Source organism: Cinclus cinclus, chromosome 7 (assembly GCF_963662255.1).
Source record: "Cinclus cinclus chromosome 7, bCinCin1.1, whole genome shotgun sequence".
NCBI lineage: Eukaryota > Metazoa > Chordata > Aves > Passeriformes > Cinclidae > Cinclus > Cinclus cinclus.
Genome location: NC_085052.1, coordinates 8,157,910 through 8,174,817, shown reverse-complemented (window position 1 = coordinate 8,174,817; position 16,908 = coordinate 8,157,910). Strand labels below are relative to the sequence as shown.

Below are 16,908 nucleotides of genomic sequence, written 5' to 3'. Positions count from 1 at the left end.
TGCTTCAAAGTGCAACTATGGAAGCAAGAAGATGTCTGAGTTGAGACTAAGATTTGACTCTGGGGTGCTTATTCCAGCCTCTCATACTCCGTGCAAAAACTATTCAGGGAAAAGCCCCTGAAGACCAAAAATAACATGCAAAATTCCTTAATGATTCAATTGGTAAAAACAATTGCCTGCCAAATAGAGTCCCCAAACTTGCTGAAGGCATTAATGCCCAAACTTTGTACAAGGCATTAATTCAGGTTTGGTATTTGCAAAAGCCATAAAAGATACTTCTTCATGCACCTCCAAAAAGGAGTGGAATCCTAGGAATGAGCATTCCAGCCCAAGACAGTTACCAGTCCTAGCGAGAGTCAGGTAGCACTATGTATGATGCAAGACAAAAACTTCAGATTCCTTTAACTGTTTAAATTAAACAGAAGTGTTTAACAATGCAGTATGTCAGTGAAATACTCATTCACAATTGCTCTAGCACTAAGAATCTTTCTGCCATCAGTTTCTCAGTTATTTCTCTCACAAGACAAATAAAACAAGTGACTTCACATTACAGAGCTCATCACTCAGAGACAAGGATCTATTTATACTTACATTGAACATTTAAAAAAATGCTGCTACAACATAAAATAGCAATGAAGGTTCCAGACAAGCTACTCTGAGAGGCTGGGGAATGATTCTTTACACGTGACTCCATCCTGGAAGTCAGGAACAGTCTTTATTTTAGTGATTAAAATTTTGCTAGCATGCCTGCATGCACAGACATACTTCAGGACATAAACACCAGGCAGATACAAAAAAAAGCAGCACTGAATAATCTTGTAGGAATCAGGGCAAAAAAATGCAAAGTGAAATTTACCCTTCTGCTGCCAGTACTAGTATTTGCCTTGTTTTTTTCCCAGAATTCAGGTGACAAACCTGTATATAAACAACCCTGCAAACCCCAATGGAGATTACATAGTGAGGAACCACTTCTGTGCTTTGAACACCTGATGACAACTGGCACTGCAGAGGACACTAGCATCTTTAGACCAGCAACATACACAGCACATTCACCAAAGACAGTGCAGACAGGCTGGTCAGGTTAACAACTCTGGCACTGAAAGGACAAGCATTTTGCTCAGAAAGAACACAGAGGTATAAGATATATTCTTTATTTTAAAAAAGATCACTAAAAAAAGCAGAAAATCTTGAGCAGAATGTAGAAATGTCTTTTGTAAACAATCATCTAAAGTACATATGCTGCAGGAGCCCAAGCCAATACTCTCTCACAAGGTTTTTTAAACAAGATTTAAATCACAAGAGTCAGTTCTGCCTCATGAAATGAGCTTCTCTGAAGCCTGAGTTGACAGCACGTGACATAAGCTTAGTATTGTCTCATTTGTTACAATAACTTATTTTCAGAAATTACCCTGGAGACTGTTTAATCCCCAGCATTACACATCTGAGCATCTCCACAACCTGAGGAAAGCTAAGAACAGGGGAAAGGGAGTAAGACAAAAATAACTTAAAATATGAACTTGCAAAAATTGTTAGTTATGGGGGGGGGGGAGGGGGGGAGGAGGAAATGTAGTAGATACACAAGAAAGCAAGGTGCCTTATTTTTCTTTCCCCAAATTTATCTTTCTTCAAAGAATGGCAGTTCAGTCCTCCCTAAAGAAAGCTTCATGGAAAAGGGAGATAAATAAAACTCAAAGGAACTCAATTCCCAGTCCAACCTACTTCCTTTGAAATACACATTCTTCCTTATATTTATTTATGTCTATTGCCCTCAGTCATCCAGTCTCTAAAATGCATTTCCATCAAGCTTCTGTCTCTCCAGTCACCAACATTTACAGTGGGGATGATTTTCTGTGGCTTCAACCACTGAACAAAACGCTTCATTTCCAGGTAGCTGCTGTGTTCACTGTAAGGAATTCCTGAAATGAAAACAGATCAGACATCTGTCAGTCTACGTAGCTTCCTCCAAGCCTTCCAGGTAAGAAATACTTTAGATAAAAGGGTTTTTTTCAATTCCTATTTGGGATCTAAAGTTTACAGCTAAGGTAAAACAACCTTTCCCCCTCCAATTTTCCCTTCTAGGAAAATGACCTTGTGTTATGTCACCAAGTCATTCATCAGTGCAAGCTAAGCAACATCAATGACCTGGTTAAAGGAATGGTAAGGGATTCAGCTCCACCCACCAGTAAGAACTGAGAGGGAGACACACGCAGAAACAAGTAAGAGACAATGAAATCTTAGCTCTGGAACTACACTGCCACCAGTATCAGTCAGGCATCAAAACTCCAACCCTGAATCTCTACCTGTATCAGATGGAAGTCTTTATTTGCATGACAAGGACATGTGCAAAGTGTATGTAAAAATCTGCATTTATGGTGTGCTCGATTACTCATTTCACAGATCTCTCCTGAAGAGATCTGTTCAGTTTCTCAATGAGTTAGCAGAAAAAGCAGCAGTTACAAAAATCCGTAGGAGTTTCCAGAATAAAAATAGAAGTATCCACACAAAGCTAAACGCACTAAATCTCTGCCACTCATATACCATATATAGTGATTTTTCCTCTTGTCTGAGGTTTGATATCCTCCAGAGAAAGGCATGAATCAGAGTAGGTCCACCCCGTAGGTCTGAAAGCCAGAATTTGATCAAAATTCTCAGAAAACTTATTCAAGTGATCTTGCAAGCCCTAAAAAAAAAAAAATAAAAAATAGCATATACTTAATCCCATTAATAGCTAATTAGAGTAAAGGTTGGCCATTTCATGATGGAGAGGCTTCAGACTACATTTTATTTTCATGTGCTGGTGTTTTTTAATTTTAAGGTTCATCTACCTTGAAATTATTAATGATAAATATTGACATTTGCAAAACAACTTGTCCCTTAGGGTCTAAATTTCTTCATCTGAATTAGGCACATATGAACAGCTATGCATTACAGATTAGAACACATAAGGAATAATCACACCTTCTTACAAATCTTGTTCCACAAATCATTCATCTCCTCCTCTAAACTAGAGGTCAGCAGCTGAGTGGAGGTAGAAGATGGTGAAATGCTGCTTCAGTGCAAAACCATCTGGTTAATTTGCAGTGCCACAGAGGTCCTGAGGCCTGCTTATGCCCAAAAGTAACCAGAGTTAATTAACCTACCCCAAAAAACTTACAGCAAGCCCATGCACAAGCTCAGTATTGCTCTGAGCATCAAACCATATTTTACCACCTCTCAAAGACAGGAAGGAAACCACCTCTCATCTTCTCATTCTATAAAGAAAAGTTCCTTGAAAAAGTTTCCAAGTATGTATAATCCTATTCCTGGATAAAGCAACGTAGTGCTTCAAGTTAAAAACAGAAAATCAGTTTCATAAGACTTGTACAAAATCTTACAAGCAAATTCCTAATTTAAAAACTTTAACGGTTACAAAGCTCAAAATCATAAACTTTATATTAGCAGAAGAGAAAGGTTATGAGATAACGACTGATTCCAAAGGAGGCTAGAGGGGGATAGATGGGCTGTGACAGAACATTACCCAACCTGTCAGACACTCGACAACTAAAACAGGGCATCAGAAAGCTGCCACATTTCACATCCTCAGTACAATGTCCAGTAGCAACATACAGAACCCATCAAACCAGGCACATAAATTTTTTAAAACCCTACCACAGCAGACATTTCATTCAGCAACAGGAATTATGGCTCACTGCTGTGACTTTGAATGCACTGTGAATGTTCAGTCCACATTTGATTAAAGGTATAACTGTAGCAGTCTAATTCTCCTCCACACTTCATTTTGGAAGGATTAACATAGATTAAGGTAATTATTCATACATTTGCTCCCCTTGCTCCAATGAAATCTAAATATAGTACTTCGAATGCAATGATTATTATATTAACAATGCTAATCTGCTTTTGAATTTTGTTATAAATCAAGTGTGCAACATTCACATTAAGGATGCTATTTCAATTTTATAAAAAAAATTAATTGCGCATTTCAATCACAAGCACTTCTGAAAGCCTCACCTCAAGGCCAGTACAAGACCTTGCTGAGTTAAATAACATGAAAGATTCACAGACCCACAGAACCCAGCTCCATGGAAATTTTCCACTGCATAGTCAAGTTAGGCAAAAGCCTGAATTTTTGAGTTATAAAAAGTGTTTGTTGCAAAAGAACCATGCATACATTTTGGAAAAGATGGCCTCTTTCCCCAAAACAAATGGCTACAGTGTTTGCTCATAAGTCCATTTTACATACACATTCCAGTTTCTTCATTTATTGCTTTAGCCAACACTGTTCTACACCTTCATCCTTGTGAATGGAAAAGATATTTCATTGCTACACCAACCTCCTTCAATCACCATGACAGCCTGATATTCAGAGTGTCGCTAAAGTCAGCAGTGTACACAAACAGATTCCATAAGGTAGGAAAACACTCAAACATGATTAAATATTTAATTTGCCACCAGCCCTAACACCACTTAAATTCATCTGGCTTATTCAAGAACAGCCATTTGTCAGTACATACAGCACTCCCTGTATTTTACTGGGGTAAAACCAAATATCGCATTGAAGTACCACTTCTCTGGGTTTTGGGGTTTTTTTTATATTTTCTTAATATATATAAAATCCAAAAGTAAGATAAAATGACCATATGAACTCATCTTTCAGTATTTAAAATGCTCCACATTTTACTGACAGTACCTTCCAGCCAGGCACTCCTGTAGCTGCAGCCTCATTGGCAGCTTGGCACTCTGGAAGTGTCCCCATCTTACACGGGCACAACATCACTAATGATGGCATGAGACCAACTCAACCCCACACCTGAGGGCACAGCCCCAGCACAGAGGGCCCTGCTGCCAGACCAGGGCTCTGACACACTAGATCACTGTGCTTTTCATCTTTCCTGGCCCTTTTCAGGGTCCAGGCATGGCTTTTGTCACACTGCAGATTTGTCTAGAGCCTGATCTCAGAGGTGAGACCCTGCATGACACAACTGCCTTTCTCTGGGAAGTAAAGCTGCTCTTGGGCTTTTCAACCACCCCCTGAAAGTCCAGCTGTGCCAGTATCCATTCATGCTGGGACAGCTGACTTAGCAACCCAGAAATCTGCGGAAGAAACTAAAATAAATTACTGTTTAAGACAACACAACACACTAAAAATAAATTCATACTTATTTCCATTACTCATTTTCTGCTGCACCAGGGAAAACATCATGGAACAAAGTTAAAGCATTAAGATACAAAGTTCCATCTCCTGCAGCTCCATCCAAACCATATAGCCTTTACTCCTTTTTAGGTCAACTCTGACCTTGACTAGTCCTGCACTTAAATACCATCTTGCTCTGAAGGATTTGCTTGAGATGGCACAGCAGGCCTGAAGGAAAACAGAAAAATGAATCCAAGCCTGTAAGGCATAAACAGCCACTGTGTTGTTTTTTAAAATTCCAGGTTACCTTTAATCTAGAGCCTGCTGCTTCACCTTACTGCCCTTCAGTATTTTGTAGTCTATTTAGAATAACCTAGGAATTACTCACCTTTCCAAACTAAGAAATTCCCAGAAAAAAAACCAAAAAAACAAAAAACAAACAAAACAACAACAATAAAAAAAAAAAACCACAACCACTCAACTCAGTGTCTCAAATCTCAACCAAATGTGCATTTGAAATCAACTAAGATGAAATAATGTTTTAAAATTAACTGGTTTACTTGGTTTTGTGAGACATATTAGAGAACTGGTAGTTGGCCATGTTCATAGGCTACCTCAAAACAGAGGCTCACAGGCAGAAAATCCTTTCAGACTTTTCCTACACTGGGCCAGGTAAAAGACAGGCTGAAAACAGGAACTCCATGTCCCAGTATATTAATTGCTAAGACGACAGATCAGGCAGTCATTACATAAATCTACTTCAAAAAAGCCTGCAAAGAGGACGTCTTTGAACAAGCCTCAGCTTATCTTGTACAAGCACCACATCATGTTTGGAGAAGTTATTAATGTTTAATTGCATTACATTTTTATTGTATTGCTACATGTCAAAACTCCACTAAATAAATATGATGTGACATGAGGTTAAAAAGCACCAAACACAGCAGTGGTTGGGAGGAGCCAAGAGAATTTTACTAGCAGGTTCATCTACAGAGTTCATTTTCTTAACTTACCTTAAAATTTATCTGCATCATGGGAAGAACATGAAGCAAAGTACCCTTCCAATCCACACTGATGAGGGAATTAACAGCTGCTGACTCCAAGCACTGCAGGGTTTTGTACTTGTCACGGGACACACTTGCTTTGGAGCCCAGAACTTCAGCAATTGCTTTAGGATTCATTAGGAAGAAATCAGATACAGAAAAATGTAAGAGTAATTTTTTGGCTTGTTTTGGAGATAGTCCTGATTACTGTACAAGATAATTTTTACTATTAGAAAAGAAAGCCATATTCAACAGGATACAGTGTTTGGTCTTCTAATATTAAGAATCTTATAATAGGTGTTTAAAAACCTTTGTCCCCTACATTTTAGCAACAGAATTTTGTATGACAATTGGGAAAAGAAGGAAAAGTACCTTGATAAATTCTAAGTCACACTTCTTTTGTGGAATGTTACTGAGGTGAACTGGTATTTCAAAGGTGCCAGAAGTGTGCAGTTTGTGGAATATGTGACAAACAGCCCACATTTGAGACAGACTAAATTTCATTGAGAGGAAGTCCTGTATTGATGACTTTAAATATATACAAAAGCACAAACAGTGCACATCTGCCTGCTCTGAAGCAGACATTTGGGCAATCATGTTGGTTCCTGGTGCTGTAACTGAGTGAAGCATAGCACACAAGATCTTAATTTAGTCAGAAATGATACACAATATAAACTGGAAGGAAAAACCCAAAACAAAAGTCTAAGAATAACATCCCTTTGCTGTTTCTTGACAGCATGAAACAAAAATGTCATAAAGACCTCATTTATTTTTTTTTTTTAATCACCCTTAGCAATTTTCTCACCACAGTCAATTAAAGAGGTTCATACAGTTAGTAAATAAATGGGTCACATGTATATTCAGTGTTGGGGGAAGATTTTAAACATGGTAGAGCACTATTTCTTTCAGAAAGTTAAAACTTATTGATTAGAAAACTAAAATAAATAGCAGGAGGGTTACTAAATACATTTAATTTCCTTACACAGTATCTGAACATTCAGGCTAAACAACCTTTTATATCTTCAAGAAAGCCATCTTATAACACTAAATTAGATATAAAATTATCCAGTACACTTTTACATACCTAAGAAAACTTTTTCCTTTCCAATGGAGTAAGTGCCACAGACAACTAGAGTTCGTGGATTTAGAGTCACTGTCTCAAAGGCAATGTTGACAGCAAACTGGATAACCTCTTGTTGTGAAGGAAAAGTGTACTCAGGGCTACAGTATCTGGGACATGGAAACAAAATGCATCACTTTGTTACACAAGATAAAAGATATCTGAAATTTCCATGAAGGCCCCCAAAAAATGCATGCTGTAAGTGAAAAAGACATTATTCTTCTATACAATTGCAGTCTATTAGAAATACTGAGGTGCCCAAATGAAATTGTTGCAACAAAATTATACTGAACATTTCCCTACAACTACTCACTCTGACACTGAATTTTACATTTTCTTCTTCATAAATACCAAATGCTCTTGCAAGCTAGATATTTATATCACGTCCTGATTATATCCTTACACCCATTTTTTGTCATACACACAAACCATAATATAAGTCATTACTCATTCACAGAAACATATGGAACAGAAATTAAAGTGTGCAGCTGGGCATGAGTCATCATTCACACAAAAACTATTTTATACACATGAATCAGAGAAAGGTCTAATGAAAATCCCCAAAACTTATTCAGTCTTTTGGCATTCTTTCACCTTTGAATTCCTTCACACCTCCTTTCATAAGAGTTGCATCCACTGAAAACTAGTGCTCCATAAACCTCTTGTTTTAGAGATGAACATGAATGAGTTTTGACACCCAGAATTTAATACCACTCATAAATAATATGGTGATCTGAGAATACTTCAGAATATTTTCCACCACCCACTTTCCTTCTCTAATGTAACAGCATAGCCAGTGAACAAGCTACATATACACAGACTCTTAATAAATATCTGCTTTTATTCAACACTAAATAGAGCTAACAAGTGTTATCACAGCAATGTCATTTACACTTACATTCACTTGGTTCATATGAACCCCTACTAAACTGAAAAAACTAACAACAAAAAAAATCCATTTCCAGATAACTTACGTGGTATCAAGGTAAAGGGTGTGGATTTGCTGGCCCATCAGAGCAGGGTAGCGTTCCATGGAAGGGTCTGCTCTGAAGTCCCCTGTGTGCAGAATAACAGCCCCACTTGGCAGGTAGAAAAGGATCATTGTTGCACCTGGACAACTGAAACAAACAACAACAAAAACCCCCACACAAATTATGTTAATTTTCTGTATGGATAAACTACTTTAAGAGATAGACCACTCTTCAGTAGTAGAAATGTGCAGGATAGCATTTTAAGTCACAGCTACTATGCAGACTAATTTAGCTAGAAATTCCTGATTTCTAAAGGAATTCTGCAGCTAATCCAATGGCCACATACAAGCTTGACTTGAGTTCTCAGATGAGATGGAAAGAAACAAAAAACCCACATCAACAGTAAAGCAATGAAACATGAACTGTCTCTTTGGGATGCGACACCTTCTAGGCATGACAAAGATTCTGCCTGGGTTGCAATCATTCTATGATTTCATTCAAAGAGGAAAGCACACCAAAGAGAAACATTCTTGCTCAAGAGAAACAGAACTGTATTGCTGCAGATTAATCTTCCTTCCTGCAGGACTTACTGGAGCATTTTCTTTTGAATTCTATTTGCAGATTTTAAATGTTGTCCTAAATCCAGAACTCCCTGGTTATAAATGCAACTCCCTTACTGGTGACAGTGAATCCATTGTGCCTTCTGCAATTGCTTGCCAAAGCTTTCTGAAGGGCAAGAGCTCAGACTGGAAAACTTGAGTGGGACTATTTCAGATATCAGTCATTTGCAAAGGGTAAATGAAATGCCAAAAAGAAGAAAAACTGGCACGAAACAAAGTTAAAAGGACAGAATTGGTGAACTCTTCAAGAAGATGAATTTCGTAGCTAAGCTTTTAAATTTGAGCAGAGAATCAGAGGGACAAACAGGAAAAATGAGAAGTATACAAATTACATAAGCAACAATGTTTCCTTCATTCCTACAGAGGGTTCTCAGGGGACTTAATGAACATTTATCTCTCCAAGTATAAACAAATCCTACATTAAGCAATGTACAAACCAGCTGTGACACGGTCCTGTATTTCAGTATATGTACTGCATGGAAGGCAGTCTTCCTCTAGCCCATGGCCAAAAATAACACCCAGAGGCAGAACTGACACAAGACTGAAAGTCAGGTGCTACTGAACTTTAAATCCAGAGTTATCACATAGTGTCAATCTAACAGACAAAATCTTACCCTTTATCATGAAATTCAGTAGAAATCTTGCCCAGATTTCAACAGCCTTTTCTTCAAAGTTCAATTTTCAAAATTTTAGTCAGGTTATCTCACAGGATCCAAAGTACCACATTTTTCTTGAGCTCAGGATTTCCCTATCATAATTTCAAGCTACAGAAACCTAAAGTATCTGATAAACAAACCTACTAGGTTCCCAACTAGACACCAAAAACCAGGAAGTGTCCAGACCAGTAAAAAATTATTCAGCTTCTCAATAAACATAAAAGATATGGAGCTACATGTGGTTAATACAATATACACACACACACACACACAAAAAAAAGCCTGTTTCATTTTTGAAGATAACTCACCTATTTCAAAAGCTAGTAACCTATAAGAAATTTTGGACAAGAAATGCAGTGATACCTACTGATTGGCATCAAGCAACAGCACTTTGATCCCATTGACCACACATTGAGTGTCCATTGGCAGCACGTGGACAAACTGCTCCTGGACTCGGAGTTTGCTCTTTACCAGATTGCCAGTTATCTGGAACACAGAAAGGATTTAAAATAGGAACAAAATCTGAAAGAAGCAGTGTTTGTTTTAGAAACAAAAGCTCTTAAAGCCAGTCTGGCATAGAAACCATAAGGCCCTGGGCATAATCAAGCCTTTCAGAAGCATTTCACTTCTCAAAAAGCAAACTGAGAAAAGCTGTCTTTAGACAGCAAACTTTCAAAAGCCTGTCAATAGGCTATGGATTGGAATCAGAAGGCAGGCAAACAAGGGGGGAAAAGATCTGTGGCAGACTATCAAGTCAAGAGGAAGAGGTGGGTAAAAATCTTCCTTAAACAAGTGAAGAAGTTTCCAGGTAACAGGCCCCTGAATCTTATAATGGAGAACTGCAGTCACTTCAACTGCAAGGGCAACACAGGACACAAGCATTCCAGGAAACTTCCAGAATGAATCAAATAGCTTTTTTGATGCAAGCTCTGGATGTGTTGATTAGGCAAGGTGCCCTACCATGTTACAAGTAAAGAAGAGCTGCATACATCTGCTAATGGCAGTCATGGCCATTCAACAGCCTGAAGTACAGGACACAAAGCACCAGTCTAAAATAATTCCACTTGCTTAACGTGGAAACAAGATGGTTTACAGAGAATCTATTTCAGATTTCCATCACTGGAATAGTTACAGAGAAAATGGAGACAGAGTCTTCATGATGCACACAAAAAAAAATACCAAGCTAGTGTCAAGTTGCAAAACCAGAAATTTCAAATGTATTATTGGGGGCATGGGGGGAGCAGAAAAGGTAAGCACTGCAACAGGTTGCAAGGAGACATAGTAAAATCTGGCCTATGTTCAAAATTTGACTTATAAAAGACTTCCTGCAGTCTGATATAACTTTGAAGACAGAGTCACATTGTACAGGAGATTGATCTATGTGACCCATAGAGATCCTTTTTAAACCTGATTTTTTTTTCAAGGTATCTAGTCAGGGAACTTTCACTAATCCTCTCGATCAGTCAAATCAGGGTAAGGATTTCTCACAAACAAAATGCACTTTCCCCTGTACATATCCACTGACCCAGTACAAGAACCACTGATCTTCTATTTAATTCCATCGGTACAAAAGTGATTACAGCTGCATATGGATATGATGGTATCCAGCAGTCTTGAAAATCCTTACCTTATTACAGTAGATAGGAAACCTGAAGTTTTTTGTTAGTCCACAGTAGTGGTCAGAGTGAAAATGACTAAGGAAATAAGCTGTGCAGCCTTCAATTTCTCCATACTGGAAGGCATCAACTGTAAAACCAGTTCCTACAGCAAAGAGGGAAGAGAAACCAGTCAGTAAACCTGCATAGTTCAGAATCAATTTCTGATCAGATGTTGATTTTCCCAATTAAAAGGTAATAGTTACTCTGCATATAATTGAAGGAGCCATTTAAAAATTAACTTGTTTTGTGTATCAGTCAACAGTTGAAAAAAGATTTTCACTTACTGAAACAAAAATTTCACAAAGTGTTCACAAACAAGTTCTTTCAAAGGCCTCCCAAATATGCTGTTTAGCTGCCCACTTATACAGATGGCAACTGGTTCAGCAAATAAGACACACTTATCTGCATTCAACTGCTAATTTTGAAAGTTCACATAGATAGAAATCTAATATTAATGTCTTAAATACAAAACAGGTAACTGCAGCTTAACAGAATTGCATTTTGCAATCAAATTGCAATTCTTCTAAATTTAATATTCCTCTCAAAGCATGTAATAACATAATTATCAAGCAAGCAACCTGGGGTCTTTATCTGCCGAGATGAAACGTGCCTGACTTGGCACAGTAGGCTTTCAGTGTTTGTATAAAGATGTTGCATAAAGACAGATGCATAGAAGCCAACCCCTCTTCTCTTCAAACACTTATTTTAAATGCAAACATGCTGATAAACAGTCCTTTTCCATTGGGTTATACTGTCTTAAAACTACCAAATGGTGCACAGAACCAATTCAGCTGGTGGCACTCAAATATTTTTCATTTTATGTTACACAAATTTCCCAGATCTTCTAAGAGAACTAGAAATAGTTCCACCTAATTGAGGCTAGAACTTCAAGTAAAAAAAAAAAAACCTATAGCAGTCTAATCTAAGTAAAAATCCCTAACCAAAGCACCCTCAAGTGTTTGAGGTACCAGACTCAAAACTAACTTTAGTGGTGTGAGTACCTGAAGTTCTGTGAGTACCTGAATCACCATCCTTTAATTTGCCTAGTTGCTTGAGGAGAAATTTGCATGAGACATTCTTGGCTGTTTTCTTAACTAAACTCTTCTGCTTGGTTTTCTTGATTTCATAGTTGAAATGAATCTTATTTCCAATACTATTGAATTTCAAATGCAAAATCAAACTCAATTCTTTTACCTTAGTGTTAAGGAAATGATTGTTATTGACAATGCTATTTTCAGGCACAACTGAAGCAATGCAAAAAATTAATTTCAGAAATTAGGAGTGTGTATTAATCAGATATATTTTTTAAATAACTCAAAAAAGTAGTTATCAAGAGTAAAATCACTGAAGTTTAAAATTAGGACAAAAAAACAACACTCCAGCCAAAATAAATTAACCTCTACAAAAAAAACAAGTTACCTCTCACCTGGTATTTTCTTGTAGAATGGGCAGTGCTTTTTTCTTGGTTCTTCACCTGTCGTAGGTAATACTTTAAATTTTTTTCTCCACCTTCGTTGGCCACCAGAAGGTACATCTGCAATGGCTTCATCTTTACTTGAACTTTTCGTAACTGCTTCCACATCTTCCACAGACCCCTCAGCCTTCCTTTTTTGCAGTCTGGGCCTCTTTGCATTAGGAGATACTGAAGCTGGTATGTGCTTTTTCTCATTCAAACATGCCTCTCCTTTGCATTCCTCCTTTGCTTTGGGTTTTAACCCAAAGAAAACACCAATGTCCATTTGCTTAAGTTCTTTGGCAGGACTAGATTTAGTGTTCATAGCTGCTGATGAAAGAGATGGCACTGATTTAGAAGAGATGGGGCTGGGAAAGCACGCAGCAGCTGTACTAAGATTTCCTTTTTTCTCCACTGCTGTCTGCAGACTCTCCTGGCAAGCTCTTTTTTCAATTGCACTGGCAGTCGTTTTATCTGTACGAGTTAAAATGTTACTTGGCTCCCTCAAAACATTACTCTTCTGTGTCAGAAGAGAGCCAGCATGTTCTCTGTCTAGCAGTGATGGCTCAGTAAAACTGACATATGCAGAATCCAGAGCACAAGCACCAGCATCTTCTGACTCAGTGGTTCCTGCTTTGGCAGCCAAGGAAATAAGTTCTGGTTGTTCAGCCTCCTTGTAACTAGAAGCAAAAGAGGATCTACTGGCTACCACCCCTTGCTGAGGATCTAGATGGTTCAGTGTATTTTCTTCCTCAGAGAAGGTTTTTTCAGTTATGAAATTTTCCATTTTCGTATACTCATACTGAGGCTTCCTCTGTAAGAGAAGCCCATCAAATGTTTTAAGCACCACAGAATTAGAGTCTTCTTCTGAGTTCTGCACTTCAAATAATTTATTCTGTAATACTTTTACTTTCTCCTCCTCTTCATCTTCACTTTCCTCAAATGTACTTAATGGAGAGTAAGAAATTTCACAGTCATTGAAGTCCACTCCTGACTGTAGCAGACTTGGCTGACTTGTATCTTTCTCAATACACACATCTTTTCCTGTTTCACTTTCTTGAGAGGATGCAAAATCAAAAAATTCAAATTTACAACGATTATCTGCTGCCTGGGGGAGCTGGTAAGTCTGCTGAGGTTTTTCAACACCTGCAAAAAAGGAAGGACTTCCACTAATTATATTTAAAGATTTCATTTGCGGTGAATTCCGTACCACTGCTGCACAGTCATCATTTGGGACGTGCTTTATTTCAGTAGAGGGTTTCTCATTCCATGATGTTTCCTCTGCATAACTTGGGGAACAGCTGGACTTTACAGCAGTAGAACACATCATCTTCATCTCCACAGTGGGTCCCAAAGGGTTTAAAAGATACTCCCCTGCCCTGTTTGCTGCAAGTAGAAAATGGCTGTAACGCTTGTAGTGAGATGGAATGGTGGAGGTGCACAGCAAACCATCAGGACACTCTATGGAAATAGTTAAACAAAGGTGTAATGTTAATACCTTTGCAAGTATACTTGACATAGTTAAAACAAAAATCACATATGACACAACATTCAGGAATTTTTTCTCATAAATACAGCTGCTGGAGAACAGAAGACACGAGTAAAAAGTAATTTTCAAGCTACTAAGGCCTCTTGCTCTGAACTGAGAAATGAGAATGGTTCCAGACTAAAACCAAACAGCTGCTCCTCATACAGCACTATGCCTGAATTATACAGCCCATTAACAAGAATACTTGACCCTGTTTCAATTCTGTGCTCCTGTAACCACATGGACTCTGGCTTAGAAATGTCTCACAATCAAGCAACAAGCTCAGAGAAGTAGCACCAGAAACAGCCAGTACATTTCAAATGTAAGTAACAAACAAATAAACCAAACCTCAGTTCTAAATTAACCTGAAATTACATTTCAAATTGTCTGATATTACAGACTAAGGGAGGAGGGAGGAAAAAAAAAAAAAAAGTTGTGCATTTACCTATACAAAGAAAACATTCAGCATTGAGCTACTAGGGAAAAAAAAAAAAATCCATAGCTCTTTCTTAGGCCTTTCCCACTAACAATTTACCAGCCTACCTTTTCAGGCTTTTAAAGTGGATGCCTAAACCCATCAGAAGGATTTTTCACCTGTTAATTATGGGAGTAAGACAGAAATGAGGTGTTAAAGCACCTGCCTTAAATTAAAAACGCTGCCAAAATCAGCATGAAAGGACTTAAATGTCATTGTTCTGAAGAAGAAACTGAAGGAAAGTTATCAAAATATAAAAAGGAGAGTGGCTGCATTACCCAAAACAGCCTTTACTCACATTTACTGACTGTATGCCTTCTGTTTCACAAAAGTTATGAGGTGTGTTAAGGACATAACTTGGATGCCTGAATCTGTTCAGATATGGTATTTCCTCATGAAACTAGAATTTGGATTGTGTCAATTTTATTCCTCTTGCACAGAACTCAAAACAAACTGTTGTGTTATGATACAGGAATCAATGTTAATCTCTACTTCTATATAAAATTTCTAAACCACAGTGGCCCACAAGCTAATATTTCAAGTAAATTAGTATATTTCAGCCTCCAAATGTCCATAGACAAGTGAACAAATCACATATCAACATGAATTCAAGACAATAAAATCCATACCTATGGAGATAGAAGCTTCATGTCAAAAGTAGCACCCTTGTGTCTGAAGGTTCTCTTCTAACACTGACTTAGTAACTGTACTAGGTTTCATTATTTTAAATACGCACCTTCACTTTGTTCAATGCAATACTAAAACTTGATGAACATTCATGAAACTGTCTCAGAGTTCTGAGATTAGATTCTGAAATAAGATTTTAATGTCAGATTTCCATGTTCTTCACAAAGAAGCAAAAACTTAATACAGAAATAGGACTGATCAGTAGCAACATAATAAAGAATGATAGAAGCCAAACCAACTACCATTTCAGATTTTGGGCTGAATTAAAGAAAGCCAGGTTTGCAGCAACATTTCATGAGAAGTCTGCAACTTTACTCTGAAGGCTTTTTTCTTACTCTATTCATACCTTTTTCAATGGTTCCTGGAGTTTCCAAACATTCATAGACGTGCCACTGAGGTGTTTGGACCAATAGCAAAGAGAAAGGCATCTGGCAGCTGGGACAGAATCCATCATGAACAGGCTTTGCATTCTGTGAGCTCTGTTCTGCCAGGCTACTCACGCTTTCCTGGGAGGGGACGCTGCTGTCTTCTTCACATTGATCCACACCCTGACCTGGCTGTGAACTCTGCTTGGTTTTCTGAAATGTATCAGTTTTTTCTGTGGAATTCTTTTTCCTATTTCTCTTTCTTTTTGGTCTGCCCTTGCCATCACTTACTTCCTGCCCAGGAGTAGAGGAGCTCTGTGAATTACTCTGATGTTGTCGCTTCCTAATGGATTTGTACTCCCAAATGTCCTCTTCCAATAAAGCGTCTTCAGATGCCATCTTCACATGGCAACACATGAAATATTCCCCCTTTCTTGTAAGCAACAGTTCACAAATCTGCCTTTCCTCCCACTAACAAAATTTCTCTTCCCTCCACTCTTCACTATCTGAGGAAAAGCTCCAGAAGCCCATGTCAAAAAAGCAACACTGGACCACAAACTAGGCAGCAGTCCCTGCTGGGACAGGAACATGGCGGATCCTATCCCAAAACTAAGCTAATGAGCATCTCTTTGTAGACTTGCAATTTCTCCTGTTACACAGGGCCCGAGTCTGCCAAGCCTTCCAGGGTGAGCCATTCCCTTCAGCCTCCCCCCTCCATGGTAAGCTCCACCCGGCCAAGGCGGGGTCAGGAAGATTTTGAAGATTCCTGCCCGAGCAGGAAGATTTTAAAACTAAACGACGAAGAATTGAGCTACGGGATCGTTGTCGGGGTATCCCGGGATGCTCCTCCAGAGGGTCCGGTGCTGCTGCGTGTCCCAGTATCTCCGATGGGATGCTCTCTGGGATGTCCCGGTGCTCCCGAATGTCCCGGGCTGTTCCGGGATGTCCCGGTGCTCCCGAATGTCCCGGGCTGTTCCGGGATGTCCCGGGCTGTTCCGGGATGTCCCCGGGATGTCCCGGCTCCCGCCGGTTCTGCAGCTCGCACCTCCTCGGCCGTTTCCCGCCGTGGCCGCGCATTCGCTTCCGCAGATTCATCACGGCGGCTGCGGCTCAACTTCTCCGCTTCTCCCACAGTATACCCCCGAAAAAAGCTCAAAACCCCACCGCTTAAATTACCGGAGCCTTGTTTCGATTTTTCCCGGTT

The 16,908-nt window shown here is 38.8% G+C and overlaps 1 protein-coding gene across 1 annotated transcript; it reads right to left on the bottom strand.

The window, feature by feature from the left end:
• Positions 1-1,749: 1,749 nt before the first annotated feature.
• DCLRE1A (DNA cross-link repair 1A) lies at positions 1,750-16,103 on the bottom strand. The gene is made up of 9 exons (XM_062496623.1): positions 15,686-16,103; positions 12,623-14,110; positions 11,166-11,299; positions 9,906-10,024; positions 8,266-8,409; positions 7,256-7,401; positions 6,142-6,296; positions 2,539-2,680; positions 1,750-1,916 (listed from the first exon to the last, which is right to left on the bottom strand). The coding sequence occupies exons 1-9, from the start codon at positions 16,101-16,103 to the stop codon at positions 1,750-1,752; spliced, it is 2,913 nt and encodes a 970-aa protein (XP_062352607.1).
• Between the last annotated feature and the right edge of the window lie 805 nt (positions 16,104-16,908).

Excerpts from the sequence above, each read along its gene's own strand:
- DCLRE1A (XM_062496623.1), bottom strand. The coding sequence starts at position 16,103 with ATGGCATCTGAAGACGCTTTATTGGAAGAGGACATTTGGGAGTACAAA. Across the intron at positions 14,111-15,685 it reads TCCAGGAACCATTGAAAAAG|AGTGTCCTGATGGTTTGCTG; the intron begins GTATGAATAGAG and ends CTATTTCCATAG. Across the intron at positions 11,300-12,622 it reads ATTCTACAAGAAAATACCAG|GAACTGGTTTTACAGTTGAT; the intron begins GTGAGAGGTAAC and ends TCTTTGCTGTAG.